We start from the raw sequence: 14938 nt of genomic DNA on the forward strand, positions 1-14938 counted from the left end.
GTGTAAAGGCAAAGTGACAAGGGGCAACATATAATCAGAGGCAGTGCCATATAAAGTCTGAAATATGAGAGCTCAGAGCTTAAAAACAAGCTTGGTCTTAAAAGGAAGCCAATGCAATTGAATCGGCAGTAGAGTAGCCCTTCCAAAGCGTGGCACATGCAGGACTAAGCTGGCTGCAGTATTCTGGGCATAGATAGAATTCCAGTCAAATTGGGCCAAGACTAGAGACTGGACAAGTAGCCTGAAAATTATCTATTGAAATAAAAGTGCCCGATTCGCTTCAGCTTCCAAAGTACCTTTAAAAGATTTAGTGACTACAGAGGACACCTAAGATTCAAAGAATAAGTGCTGATCAACAACTACTACTTAACATTTCTAAAGCGCTACTAGGGTTACGCAGCGCTGTACAATTTAACATAGGACAGTCCCTGCTCAAAGAGCTTACAATCTAAAGGACACGTGAGCAGTCAGTCTGATAGGGGCAGTCAGATTGGGGCAGTCTGGATTTCCTGAAAGAGTTAGGTGCCGAACGCAGCATTGACGAGGTGGGCTTTAACTACCCCCAATATTTTAAGAATGGTTTCCAAGGGATAAGTAATGCAGTCAATACTAAAATTGCTGCAGGGATCATGGTCAAATGGTCTGGTTAATACCAAAAATTTAGTCTTATCCCAATTTAATTTAAGCCTAAATTCAGAGGCCCAGGAATCCATTAAGTCAAGGCTCAATTTAATTCTATGGAGAATTCCATGGATGCCACTTCGAAAGGGAGCGAAAATAGTGACATCTACATAAATTAAAGAATGAAATCCCATAGACAAATCTCAAATCTCCTTCCTAGCGGATCCATTATGACATTAAATAGTATTGGAGAAAGAGGGGAGCCTTGTGGTACACCACAGTCAGGAGACTAAGGTAGAGATAAGGAGCCTGACATCTTTACGCTGTAAGACCTTGACTTCAGGAAACCCTGGAACCAGGACATGATTTTCCCACAAATCCCAAATTGGTCTAATATATTTAACAGGAGATCATGATCCACCACATCAAAAGCACTTGACATGTTGAGTTGTATATTTCTTTCCTAAAGTCAGAGACTAATGTGGCTAGGACAGTCGGTACTACAGCGCAATCTGAAGCCAGACTGGGATGCAGGAAGCAGTTGAAAGGTGGAGAGGTAGTGAGCTGGGCTGCAACAATTTCTTCCATCACCTTAGCTAATAAGGGTGTGGAAGCAACTGGTCTGTAGTTGGCAACATCACTCAACAAGCCCAAAGGATTCTTAGGTATAGGGAGTTAATAAATAGAATCTTTCTCAACTGGGAAGAGGCCCTGAGTGAACAGAAAAGATATATGCTCCCTAAGAAGCTCAGTGAACTAGCCAGAGGCATTCTTCAGCATAAAACTTGGACAGGCATCAAGAATACATGGGGTGGCATAACTTCCGAATGCTCAACTCTTGACACAGGAGAAGCAACACTGTAGCCAACAAACTGAAAAACTGCCCCCCCCCCCCCTAATTTTTTTGCTATTTTCAATTCAAAGTGGGAAGCCAATTGTTGCGCTGTAGGAGCAATCACATTAGCAACTGTGACCTCATTAGTGAAAAAAACACTGCACTAGCCGGTAGAGCTTGTGGGTATTTAAATTAGTGCCACCAATCTGTGCAGCTGAGTTCTAACCTCCCGAATTTTCTTTGTAATCTCTAACAGCCCTTTTACAAAGTAGTTTATTAACATAAGATCTATCTTTCAAGTTTTCTTCATTGTCTCTTGACTATAAGAAGAGCATGATCAAACCAGGGAGATGCTCAGTGAGCGAGCTGAGGCATGATTTTGAGCAGGGCTAGGTCATCTAGAATATGTTCACAGCTTCCATCCCACTGAAGCAAAAATCTGCAGCCACACGTGATGGAAGCAGTGGACTACTGCATATACTGGTCCAAAAAGCAGTTGTATCTATTCTGCCCCTGGACTTGCAAAAATATTCTTGCCTGTGCAACCTTGCCAGATTATCTTCAATAAAGTGAGAACTCAAGTTTTGCATGGTCAGACTAAGGTACATGCACTCTACCTGGATTCCCTAAGTAGAAGATACCAGTATTTGACCCCAGTATGCTAGTAAATACAAAAGGCAACCACCAATGTGATGAGGGTGATAAAAATTGGACAAATTGCCAAGAAGCCAGAAAATCAAATAAGCTTTTTGCATTTGAATCACTGGTATCTTCTAAGTGCAGATTGATATCACCCACCAGCAGGATATTAGAACATTTTAGTACAGACATCAGATACAAGCTCTGTAAAACACCCTTTCACCATTAACTAGCTACCCCGTGGACAATAGAAAAGAACTAAACAAAAAGGTTCCAATAAGCTATCAGCAATTCTGCAGGCCACAATTTTGAGACAGGAGAATTGTAACAAGAGATGAGTTTGACCTGCAAAAAGGACTTATAGATGATAGCAATACCACCACCTCTTTTCCCATGCTTCAACTGATTAATCTTATAACCAGGAGGGCATAAGTCATTCTGTAAGCATCAACAGTCTAAGGTGCTCTACAATGGAAAATAAATCCAGGGTATTTGGCATTATTTTGGACTGCTCATTGACTTTCAAACCCCAAATAAATCACTTGTGGCAGAAAACCCTTTTTTTTTTTTTTTTAAATTGGGCAGCTACGTCTGGTAAGAGCTTACTTTAATCAGTCAACCTTTGCCGCCTTAGTTAAGATGTTAAATCTCTCATGTAGACTACTGCAATATCCTGTAGGTTGGGACTGTCAGCTAAGTTAATGGATATACTTTGGCTTATTCAAAACACCGCTGCTTGACTGATTTTTAATTTAAAGAAATTTAATAGGGTCACTTCTTATATATTGATATTACACCGGCTTCCCATATCAATATGTAAGTGGGTGATATTTAAATCTACTCGTTTATTTCACTTTGGCTTTGTTTGATATTTTTAAAGATTTCTTTTTATTTGGCCATTCAGTACGATTACAGTTAACGCTGGTATTTCGTTTCCAAAGTCCTAGAGGTTTTGGGGTTTTTTAAAAACTGTTTTTCTTTGCTGTAGTCCCATTATGGAACTTATTACCTTCTATAGTGAGATTAGGAACTTCGTATCTTGTTTTTAGGAAGAAGTTGAAAACTTTTTTGTTTGATAATTGATGTTTGTCTATTATTTTATCAGATCTCAGTATTTCATTTGCCTTTTAATTGATGTTTGATCTTCAATTAGCACTATTGCTTGTATCATGAGTTTAGAAGAGACGATGCAAGTTTTTTTTTTTTTTTTAAAGATTTAACAATTTTTATTGATGAATGCTCATATTAAACATTTCCATACTAATCCGTACAAACTAGTAATAAACATATTCAAACTTGTGCTAATACAGTTAATCATTTATCAAAGTTTTCATATTCCCCAACTAATGTATTATTAGCATAAGCACATATAAACAGAGGTTCCATACAGAACAGTTGTCAATAACTTTGTATGTTCAATCGTAGAATGCATCAGAGTGCAGCCTAAGTATTATTCAACAAAGTTCTAAATAAAATATGAACTACTGACAACGTTTTATGATTATTTGGTACTGTACTGCTTACTAAGCATCATTTCTCCCCACCCTATACTGTAAGGCTGCCATTCAACTCAGTATCGCACACATATCAGGAGAACACATCGCATCTTTTAGTGCCACTATCACTTTCCTACCCCCCAGACTCACCCTCCCCTATACCATACCCACCCCCTCTTCCTTCCCCCCCTGTATCACATTCATATTCATTATGGATACCCTGAAAACCTGCAGGGACTAGGTGTGCCTCAAGGACTGGGTTGAGAAACACTGCTGTAGAGCTATACATGTTAGCGTCAAGTGCTTAGTTTGTTCCTCATAGTTTGAGAGTTTTGGGAGCTATGCTGGTGGGTGATGTCACTCAAACACATGTCGGATTTATAAAGAGTAAAAGGGATGGGGCTCAATATACTACCTTTCTGTGGTTACAATCAAAGCAGTTTACTTATTATATACAGGTATTACTTTGTACCTGGGTTAATGGGGAGGGTTAAGTGACTTGCCCAGAGTCACGAGCTGCAGTGGGAATCAAACTCAATTCCCCTGGTTCTTGGGTTACTGCAGTAACCATTGAGCTATTATTCTACTGTCTTTGCAGAACACCTGTTACAGGGAAGCAGCTTTGCTATTTATGTGCCTTGGAACACATCAGCAAGAGAAGAGCAAAATGGGGTGTTTTTCTGCAGATTTTATTCTGAATGAAAAGTCTACTGACCTAAAGTTATGCAGTTTCTAAGTGATAATATAAATCCACAGTGTAAATCCAGTATGAAATGCCATCTCTTTAGCTTATTGTGCATTTCCTTTACAGTTTAAAATAAACAAAAATAAAACATGGAGCTTATTAGCTATTCAGAATTGCGTTTCAACAGTCTTGCTATATAGTTACAAAAAGTCTGAGAACTTAAACTTTGTTTTTGCTTCATTTAGTTTGTGAGGTAGCCACTGTACAGTAGCATTGTGGCTTTATATGCTATTCTCATCTTTAATCTTACAGAGCTGCCTGGAATTCAGTCTAAGAATTCAGGAGTTCATTGAACTAATTCGACAAAACAAGAGACTGGATGCTGTGAGGTATGAGCTTAAGATTTCTATTTTCTGATTAAAAAAAAACATTTTCACAGTGAATCTTTCATTTTTAGTATTGTGCTTGCACCCCATCTATATCAGATTTGTGCATGTAACAAGAGTATCTCTACAAACTGATAGCACCACTGTCCCTTATAACAAAAGTGCTCAGTACAGGGTTAGCTGTGTAGTACTCTTATGCCTGGGACAGCTTATATCGAACGTATGCGCTGCATTATTGTTTATAGATTACATTTTATGTTTTTTTTGTTAGGACTTTGAAATGTTTATTTTTTAATGTGAATGCTTTTATTGTAACCCACCTAAAATGGTTAGGATAGTGTGGGATGTACATTTTTAAACTTCACAGCAAATATATGGGGAAATTGCTACCTTTTGTAGCTGTTCAGTAATTTTATCAGTAAATTAATGTTGAAATATTTCTTCAGTAGGTTTCTCTTTAGCCTGTGTAGGCAGCCCTCAGAGTTCCCATAAGAGATTTCAGGTAGGAAACTATTTAGGTAATTTATTGCATAATGACTACAGATTCTATTCTTTTCTAAGCATTTACATTAATGCCCTTTCTTTCCAAATGGGGTCTGAGCAGACCACAATTAAGAAGTCAGTACATTAGTTGAATTACAAGATTTTGTTCATACAGTATATATTAAACCTAAAATACTTATGGAATCCTCCTAAGCTATGAAGGAATCCCCCTAAGCTACAAAGGAAGAGTTCCAAACTGATTCCTCAAAAATTAAATGCACTGTCTAAGATATATTTAAAACAAACATCCTCACTAGTTGGGTATTTGAGTAGATAGTCAAGAGTGATCTGATGGTCTGACAGTTGAATGAACAATAGTCTTAGGGCCCTGTTTACTAAGGTGTGCTAGTGTTTTTAGTGTGCGTTAAAATTGGCGCGCTAAATGCTGGAGACACTCATATATTCCTATGGGTGTCTGTAGCATTAGCACATGCTAAAAATGTTAGCACGCCTGTAGCAGAGCTTAGTAAACAGGGCCCTTAGTAAGATAAGAGGTTAAGCCATGTAAAATCTTAAAAAAACAAACAAGAGAACTTAAAAATCAACACATGCCTGGCAACCAATGCAGATCCATCAATGAAGGGATGACTATCATATTCATTAGAATGATAAACTAGTTTACCTGTCGCTTTTTGCAATAATTGTAATCTATGTTGCAATTTTGTAGTAATTCCTAAATACAGGGAGTTCAAATAGTGAAGTTGAGGAAGTATAATTGCCTGCACCAAAATTTGAGAATGTTGAAAACTGAAAAATTATGTAGTGAAACAAAGCTGCCTTAGTTTGAAAAATGTTCACTTTACAAGGGCACTCACTTGAGGCTCTTAGTTAGTGTAGCATTGAATTGCACCAAGTACTGTAGATTGAAATGGCCATTCTAGACTGCCTAGTAGGGTGGCTACTACGGGGACTGCTACCCTGTATGTATTAGTCCCCGTACCTCTGAGTGTTGTAACTGCTACTCTTTGTAGGCTATCGCCTGTCTTGTTAAAAATGCAAAAAGTCTGACTTGAAGTGTTTAATGCTTGGTTTCCATTCTTTGTCATTTAGAGATCCTCTGTGTATATCCAACCTCTTTTTAATTTTCATCACTGTTAGCTCCCACCACCATCCACAGGTGGGCATTCCAGCCACCCCTTTTCTATGATGTTGCATCTGACTCTAGTTGCTTGCAGCAACAAAAAGAAAAACTCTGCATTTGACAAGGTTTTTCGCTTCTGTGCATGTTTCCTTGTTTATCATTTCTTCTTCCCTAAGGCACTAATAAGCAAGGTTTGTGCAGCCATATCCTGTGCTCTGTACCATCAGAGGCTCTATACAGATAGTAGCACTGATCATCTCTTCTTTTCTCAATGCAGTCTTTACAACACCCACTCAAAGCTACAGCTTAGCACAGAGTATGAGTAGAATCTATGCAAGATCCTTTTCACACCAAAAGCACGGGTCTAGTACAGGAGTCCTTTTTCCTCAACTGAAATGGTCATCTCATTCATAGCAGTCTGTGCAGCTCACATGGCATCAACTTCCATAGTAGTCACAATAGTTAACGAGGCATCTTTTATTTTGGTGCCTCTTCCACAGCAGCCTTATTCATGTCTGTAAAAAAAAAATAAAATCAAGGGCTACTTTTAGGGTCTGCTCTGTTTAAAAATATCAAAAACTCAATTTAACATCTTTTAAATTTACAGGCTTTATTCCTGTGTAGACCATCTCCTTCATCTCAAGATTCAGTAGTTTCTTTCCTCTCTAACTCTGAACCACCAGTTGGCTACTTCTTACCCTTTCCTCCCTGTGATTGGATCTCTTTCAAAGCTCCTTAATCTAGATCTGAGCAGTTTTCTTTTTTCTTTCAGAATACTCCTTAAAAGCAGAGGAGTATTCTTCAGGAATTCCCTCTGGCTCATCTCCTTGTGGAGACATCTTTTATCCAAGATTCATTCAGCTTGTGACCAAAAAATGTTTTGTTTCCACTGCCCTAGGAAGCAGAACTATGTTGATGTTTTAGGGCTCTTGAAGTACATAGAGGCCCAAAATCCATTGTGTCGATACTAATGGTGAATATTCATCTGTGGATTCTTCTGTGGATCTTTTGGACGTTATGCTTCTGGATACCACGTCCATTCATCAGTTTATTGTTCTAAAGGAGGAGGTTTGGGATGTTACACATAGAGAAGATTTTCTTAACACATGCAAGACCTTTTGGTTGTTGATACATTCGGGATCCAGTGGTCGTAGCATCAGCTGGTCATCTCAGCCAACAAGTTAATCAACCCCTCAATCAGATAAGTTGTTTTCACTTTAATATATTTTTTCATAGTCATGGTGCAGTGATTGAATGAGAGGTTAACAGCCTCAAATAGCAATTCAATGCTGGTGATCACTGAGCACCTTTTACACATTTATACACATATAAGTTATTTATTTGCTAATAGATGATTTTTAGAGGCTGTTAATTGAAAAAATAGTCTCTTCATTTTTTTATGTAAATACTAATGGTTGAGCACATACAAGAGCAACAGCTTCACATGTGGCAGTCTCCACTAACCATTCAGCCTGTTTTAGAAAATGCAGATGTAAAGTATAAATTTACTTAACACCTGGAATGAATAAAGTGTAGGGAGAGGTTTGGAGAGTGTGTAGGTTGAAGAGAATATGTAGAAGTGCAATGATTTTGAGGTCATATGTTAATCTGGGTTAAGGAACTCATTGGGGAAGATGCTCCAAAGAGTCCTGGTGGTATTCTGTTAAGTAAGACATTTAGTACCTGGCTTCACTGCTCCCAAAGGTAAATTTGGTGGTCTTCTGCTTCATAGCAACCAGATTGGTGCTAGCATTGTTCCGGAGAAAGACGAGATATGCCATCTATGGAGACTGTTCTCAATATGCTAAATTGATAGTGGTAAAGCACCAGAAAATAGAATGCTTGGAAATAGTTTAGAATCTTTTCATCCACTGGACTTAAATGAACTCTAGGGAGAAACTTGAACCTGAGAGGTGATTGGGGAGAGGAATAGACAAGAAAATGTCTGCTGTAATATACAGAATGATTACATAAGTTGATGCTTTGGATGTATTCTGAAATATTAATTTTAAAAATGTAGGTTGTTTTCCAGTGTGCCACCTGGTAAAACCCCATGTTTGATCACTTGGGTGAGAAAGTATGCTATGGTGGTATGCTTTCTTACTTGCATTGCAACTTAGCATTTTCAAATGATGAACATAGGTGTACTGTTTTCTAGAGGATATAGCCTATCTGCAGTAGCAATCTGAGCTAGCAGTTATCCTGGCTGAGGTAGATGCGTGGAGCTATCTTAAATGCTCAGAATAAGGTTTATTCAGTATGTTATCAAGCATTTCAGCTTTTGCCATTGGAATGGGTCTGTATGCATCAGACCTGCTATGCTGCCTCCTGTCTTCTAGATGAGCGAGTGCAGCCACAGTTTACAGTTGTCTTAGAATAGTGGTTCTTTCAAGTTCTTGGGAAACACCCATTCAGTCAGGATTTTAGACTGTCTACAATATACATGGAACAGATAAGTACATAAGTATTGCCATACTGGGACAGACAGAATGTCTATCAAGCCCAGTATCCTGTTTCCAACAGTGGCCAATCCAGGTCACAAGTACCTGACAAGATCCCAAAAAAGTACAATACATTTTATGTTGCTTATCCTGGAAATAAGCAGTGGATTTTCCCCAAGTCCATTTAATAATGGCTTATGGACTTTTCCTTTAGGAAGCCAGCCAAACTTGTTTTAAACCCTGTTAAGCTAACTGCTTTTACTACATTCTCTGGCAACGAATTCCAGAGTGTAATTACACATCGAGTGAAAAAGGGTTTTCTCCAGTTTATTTTAAATTTACTACTTTGTAGCTTCATTGCGTGTCCTCTATTCGTAGTATTTGGAAAGAGTAAACAATCAATTCACGTCTACCATTCCACTCAGTATTTTATAGACCTCTATCATATCTCCCCTTCTTTTCTCCAAACTGAAGAGCCCTAGTCTCTTCAGCCTTTCCTCATAAGTCGTCTCATCACTTTTATCATTTTCGTCGCTTTTCTCTGTACCTTTTCTAATTCCACTATGTCTTTTTTGAGTTGTGGTGACCGGAATTGAATACAATATTCAAGGTGTGGTCGCACCATGAAACGATACAAAGGCACTATAATGTCCTCATTTTTGTTTTCCATTCCTTTGCTAATAATACCTAACATTCTATTTGCTTTCTTAGCTGCTGCTGCACACTAAGTAGAGGGTTTCAACGTATCAACTGACCTTTCTTGGTCTATGACTCCTAATGTGGAACCTTGCATTACATAGCTATAATTTGAGTTCCTCTTTGCACATTGGTCTTGCCACAGCTTCAAGAACTTACCAAGGTTATGGTGGCGGCGGCGGCATCCATCCTTTGGTGCCAGTGAATCAGATCACCCGTATCTTGAAGACTGGCTCATTTGTGAGTCATCCTATTTGTACGATGACAGCAACAGACAAAGTTGTCAGTTGTTGGGTTGAATGATCAGTTTGAGAAAAGCAGACTAACTCCATAGCAGGCATTGGAGTATCTGGGTGTTCTATTAGACACAGCACAGGAGATAATCTGCCTCACTGAGCGCAGGAGATGGTTCAGTTAAGTCAGGCCCAGGGTCTGGGACTACACCCATGTTCTGTGGTCAGTGACAGCAGTGGAAGTGGTGCCATGGGCAAGGGCTCATATAATCTTTTCTCAACTGCTGGTTGCTGGTGTCACTGAAGTACGACCTTCATCTTCCTTGGACTCTGGTTGCCAGACAGTATGCAGTGGTGGTGGTTGCCCAGGAATTTGATTGTCAGAGCTCCCTTTCTGATAACACAATGGAAGATAATGATAACTGACACCAGCAAGTCAGGTTGAAGAGCTTGTTCCAAGTTCCATCTGGCACAGGGCACCTGGATGGAACAGGAGTCTCAATGGTCAATAAATTGCTTGGAGCATAAGGTAGTACAGAATGCCTTACTTGACTTTGCGCCCTTCCTGACAGGGGCCCCGGTCCAAATTTTCTCCATCAGTGAGACAGTGGTGGCTTATATCAACAAGCAAAGTGGCCTCCCTCATGAGTCGGGCGGATAAAAATATTTTCTGCTTGTCGGCAGCTCACCTCACTGGGCCCTTGAATGTGGAGGCAGACATTCTCAGCAGGCCCTCCTTAGAAATGGGAGAGTGGAAACTATCCAGCCAGGGTTTTCAGCTAATAGTGGACCAATGGGGGGTTCTCTTGTTCTGGACTTGATAGCGATGAAAAAGGAATGCCAAAGTGCCCATGTTTATCAGCCATCAGAAAGAACCTGGCTCAGTGGGGATCGATACCCTGCTGCATCTGTGGCCAGAGACGCGTCTACTGTATTTCTTCCCTCCTTGATCCATGGTAGGCCACGTGTTGAAAAGGATCACATTGCACCGGGGTCAAATTATTCTTGGAGGCCATGGTACATGGACCTGATTTGAGTGCTGGATGGAGGGGTACTTTCCGTCTACAGGTACGCGGCCTATTCAAGCAAGGTCTAGTGCTCATGGAGGATCCATGTCCCTTTTGGTTGTATGGCTTGGCTATTGAAATGGCTCGGTTGAGACAAAAAGATTATTCTGATTTGGTCATTGTTATCCTGCTTCAGGCTCGGAAACGTTCTACATCCATGGCACATGTGAGGGTGTGGAGGATGTTTGAGAGCTGGTGGTCTGAGTGTGGACTTTCTCTCTTCTCTATCGCACACATCCTAGTGTTTCTCCAAACAGGTCTTATAAAAGGGTTGACGTTGGGTTCTCTAAAAGTTCAGGTTGCAGCTTTGGCTTGTTTCAAGGGCTTACTACAGAAGGTGTCTCATGCTGCTCATAGTAACATAGTAGATGACAGCAGATAAAGACCTGTGTACTGTCCATACAGTCTGCCCAGCAAGATAAACTCATTACATATGGTATATGATACTTTATATGTATGCCTGGTCTTGATTTATCCTTGCCATTTTCAGAGCATAGACCATAGAAGTCTGCCCAGCACTATCCTTGTTCTAAAATTTCTTAAGTAACGTTGAAGCCCCTGAACAGCTCCACTCCATCCCATCCAAATCTATTCAGCCATGATCAGGACACAGACCTTAGAAGCCTGCCCAGTGCTGGCCTTGTTCTCCAACTTCTAAAGTTGAATTTGTCTAACCAAGATCAGAGCACAGACCACAGAAGTCTGCCCAGTACTGGCTTTGCTTCCCAATTACCGGTTTACTCTTTCAAAGACTCATAGTTTTTGTTCTGTATAAACAGATATTTCCATTGCTAATCACACAGAATACTTTTCTTCGTTGCAGATAGTCCAGAATGCGGCTGCCCAGTTGATTGTAGGTGTGTCAAAATTTTCTCATGTGACAACTAGTTCTTAAGCAATTACATTTGTTAGACCAGTAATCCAAATAATTCAGTTTAAGGTATTGATTGTGCATCAGACTCTTTATTCTAATGCTCCTTTTTTGCGTAAACAAATTTTGAATGTGTACATCCAGGAATGACATTGAGATCTGAAAATGTGCGGCTTTCTTTTGATCTAGCAATAAAAGTACGTTATTTTGAAACAAGAGCATCTGCCTTTTCTTGGCAGGAATTCCTTTATGGAATGCACTTTCTGGACAACTGCATCTTTGTGGCAGAATTTCACAATTTAAAAAACTTATGAAGACATGGCTTTTTGTGGCAGCATTTTTCTAACTTTGTGCTAATTTGTCAGTATTGCACCCTTTGAGCAACTATGTTTTGATAGTAGATTCTTGGACACAAGAAGCTGCGGACATTTTAAATCTTGAGCTCCATTGACTATTATTTAAGTTTTTCCTGCTGCGTGTTTGCTAAGAGCTTGCACACTCCTATTTCCATCTAATCTGGCGTGGGAGCAAGCTCCATTCGATCTCTCGCAATCAGCTGATTGAATGTGGGAGCAAGCTCCGCCTACCAGCCTTCTGATGCAAGACGCTGCGGGCTTTTTACCCATGGCATGTAGCAGTGTTCTGCCTAAGTGACTGGAGCGAGACTGGTAGGGCCTTTTTGGGCTTTTGATTTCTTTTGTCATGAAAGAGAGGACTGGTTGTTAATGAGTTTCTATATACTGTGCAAAATGGGAAGATTGCTGGTTTGTATTTGGTTGGGGTTTTTTTTTTTTTTCTTTTACTGGGTTGGGGGGGGGGGCACCTTTCATTGGCTTTTGAGAAAGGCTATTATAATTGTGTGCCGCTTCCAACTAGATCTTTAATTGACTTTTATAATGTTAGTGGAGTCTTAGTTGGTGATGATAGGAGACCTGTTGAAGTTATTGTGAGCATACATCATAAACCTAGGTTTAAACTTCGAGTAAGAGGCAGACGAATCCAAATTTTAAAATGTGTAAATGTGGTCCCATACCATTATAAAGATTATATTTCCATTCCAGTTAATTATATAAACTCTTACTCAGTTTGTAATGTCTCATTTGTGAGAGACCAGTTGGAAGAATTCTGACCAGGCTGTTTATTTTTAACAGAAACATGGCTTTCTTCCTCTTCTGACCCTATTATTAATGACATCTGTTTTCTCCGTTATAAGATAATGTCATTGCCTCGAGAGGGGAAGAGAGGAGGTGGAATAGCCTTAGTCTACTTGAAAACTTTCACAGTAACTTTACTTGATGTGCTAGTTATTCCGGAGTTAGAGATTTTTCTTGTGAAATTAAAGATTCGACTTTGAAAGATTCTTTAAATTGCATCCTTTTTTACTGTCCCCCAGGTCTCTGGGTTAGAGCAAAGAAAGTTTTTCTTCAATCTTAGTTTAATCTGCTGATGGAGGATATTAATTTACATCTGGAAAATAGCGATGCTACTAACGTGAGACATCTGTATGATTTTCTAACTGTACTCAATTACTTTATACCGCAATCTACATCTACTCATGCAAAAGGTCACCAATTAGATTTGTTTGCTTACTCTATTACTGTCCCTCAGTCGTCTGTAGTTGCTATTGACCCTTTATATTCCCCAGTCATATGGTCTGACCATTTTATGCTTGAATTTAAATTGATATGGAAGAAAGGGCAAACTAGACAGACAGTAAAACTTATATTCCATATCATCAAGCTGATCAATCCATAGACTGGTGGGTTGTGTCCATCTACCAGCAGGTGGAGATAGAGAGCAAACTTTTGCCTCCCTATATGTGGTCATGTGCTGCCAGAAACTCCCCAGTATGTTCTCTATCTCAGCAGGTGGTGGTCACACACAGCAGCAGCTCTGGCTAGGCCTCCAAGCCTAATTTTTAGGTTTTGTTGAGTGCCTGGGGTTGAGGGCTCTTTTGAGCAAGTGCAAACCTGGTGGCGCCAGGTCCCTCCTTTTCTCCCCCCTCCCGCTGGCTCCGTTAAAAAAAAAAAAAAAAAAAAAAAAAAAAAAATTTTAAACGTCCTTAAAGGCGTTTATTTCGACGTTTATTTAAACGTTCATTGCAGCTACTCACTGGGACACCAGTTCGTTACAGCTCGGAGCGGACAGCAGGTAATTTTTACCTTTTTATAGCGGGCAGGGGGTTCCCCGATTCTTCTCCTCGTGGCATATGGCGTCGGAGGGCGAGGGCGCAAAGGGTCGCTCCCCAGATCGCTTGAGCGCTTCTAGAGGGGATGCGGGGGTCTTACAGCCTGATTCGCCCTTGTTGGGTGACAGTTTCGTGACCGATGAATGTCCCGGTCCTTCCTCCGGCGTGGCGGTTTTTCCCGCCATAAACGCCCATCCCCCGCTCCTCGCCTCCGCCATCTTGGCCGGCCACGCGGCTCGGACGGCTTCTTCGTGGGCCGCCCTTGAGGTTGGAGACATTAATGCCATGAATGCCCTTAATTTGGGCGACGGCACAAAAGCGGCTAAAGTTAAGCGCCGTTCTTCCCGCGCGGCTCCTTCGCGGAGTGTCGCGCCGGACGCCATTTTGGATGCGCAGCATGTCTCTCCCCCGCTCTTGCGAGCGCCGGTTGAGGGTGCGTCTAGGGCTGTTGCCCAGGCTGCGGAAGTGCACAGTCTGGGGGGTTTCTCCCCCGAGTTTGTTTTGCTGCTGCATCAGGCTTTCCTCATGCAAAACGCTGCCCCTGCTCCCTCGTCTGGTAAAGAGGTTGAGGTTCCCAGAGGTAAACGTCCTCGGGTTGATTCCCAGGCCTTGGAGGACTTTGTCTCCTCCGATGTAGATGAGGGCAGCGTGTCTGAGGTCTCCCAACGGTCCTTTGCGGATTCCTTGGAGGAGACGGATCCCCGCTCGGATGGAGCGGATGACCCCTCTGCAGCGCGGCTTTTTAGCCCAGAGGATTTGCCCAACCTGTTGTTACAGGCCATGGACACTTTGAAGATTTCCTCTCCGGAGGACGTCTCTCCTTCAGCCCCTGTTGGCTCTGCCATTATGCTGGGGACGAAGCGCCCGCCTAGAACCTTCCACGTGCATGATGCCATGCACACCTTAATTTCGGCTCAATGGGATGTCCCGGAAGCGAGCCTTAAAGTGGCTAGGGCTATGTCCCGCCTCTATCCTTTGGCTGTGAGTGAACGTGAGGCCTATCTGTGGCCTACCGTGGATTCTTTAATCACTGCGGTGACTAAGAAAACGGCGTTGCCGGTGGAAGGTGGCACGGCCCTAAAGGACGCCCAAGACAGAAGATTGGAGGCGGCCTTAAGGTCGTCCTTTGAGGCGGCTGCTTTAAGTTTGCAGGCCT

The 14938-nt window shown here is 41.2% G+C and overlaps 1 protein-coding gene across 1 annotated transcript in view; it reads left to right on the plus strand.

The window, feature by feature from the left end:
* MAEA (macrophage erythroblast attacher) overlaps positions 1–14938 on the plus strand; it is a 290076-nt gene that overhangs the window by 195708 nt on the left and 79430 nt on the right. Inside the window, exon 11 of the mRNA XM_030192178.1 lies at positions 4589–4665. Coding sequence (XP_030048038.1) covers positions 4589–4665 — 77 coding nt within the window. The remainder of the gene's footprint in view (positions 1–4588; positions 4666–14938) is intronic.

The sequence above is a fragment of the Microcaecilia unicolor genome, chromosome 2, assembly GCF_901765095.1.
Source record: "Microcaecilia unicolor chromosome 2, aMicUni1.1, whole genome shotgun sequence".
In the NCBI taxonomy this organism is placed as follows: Eukaryota; Metazoa; Chordata; class Amphibia; order Gymnophiona; family Siphonopidae; genus Microcaecilia; species Microcaecilia unicolor.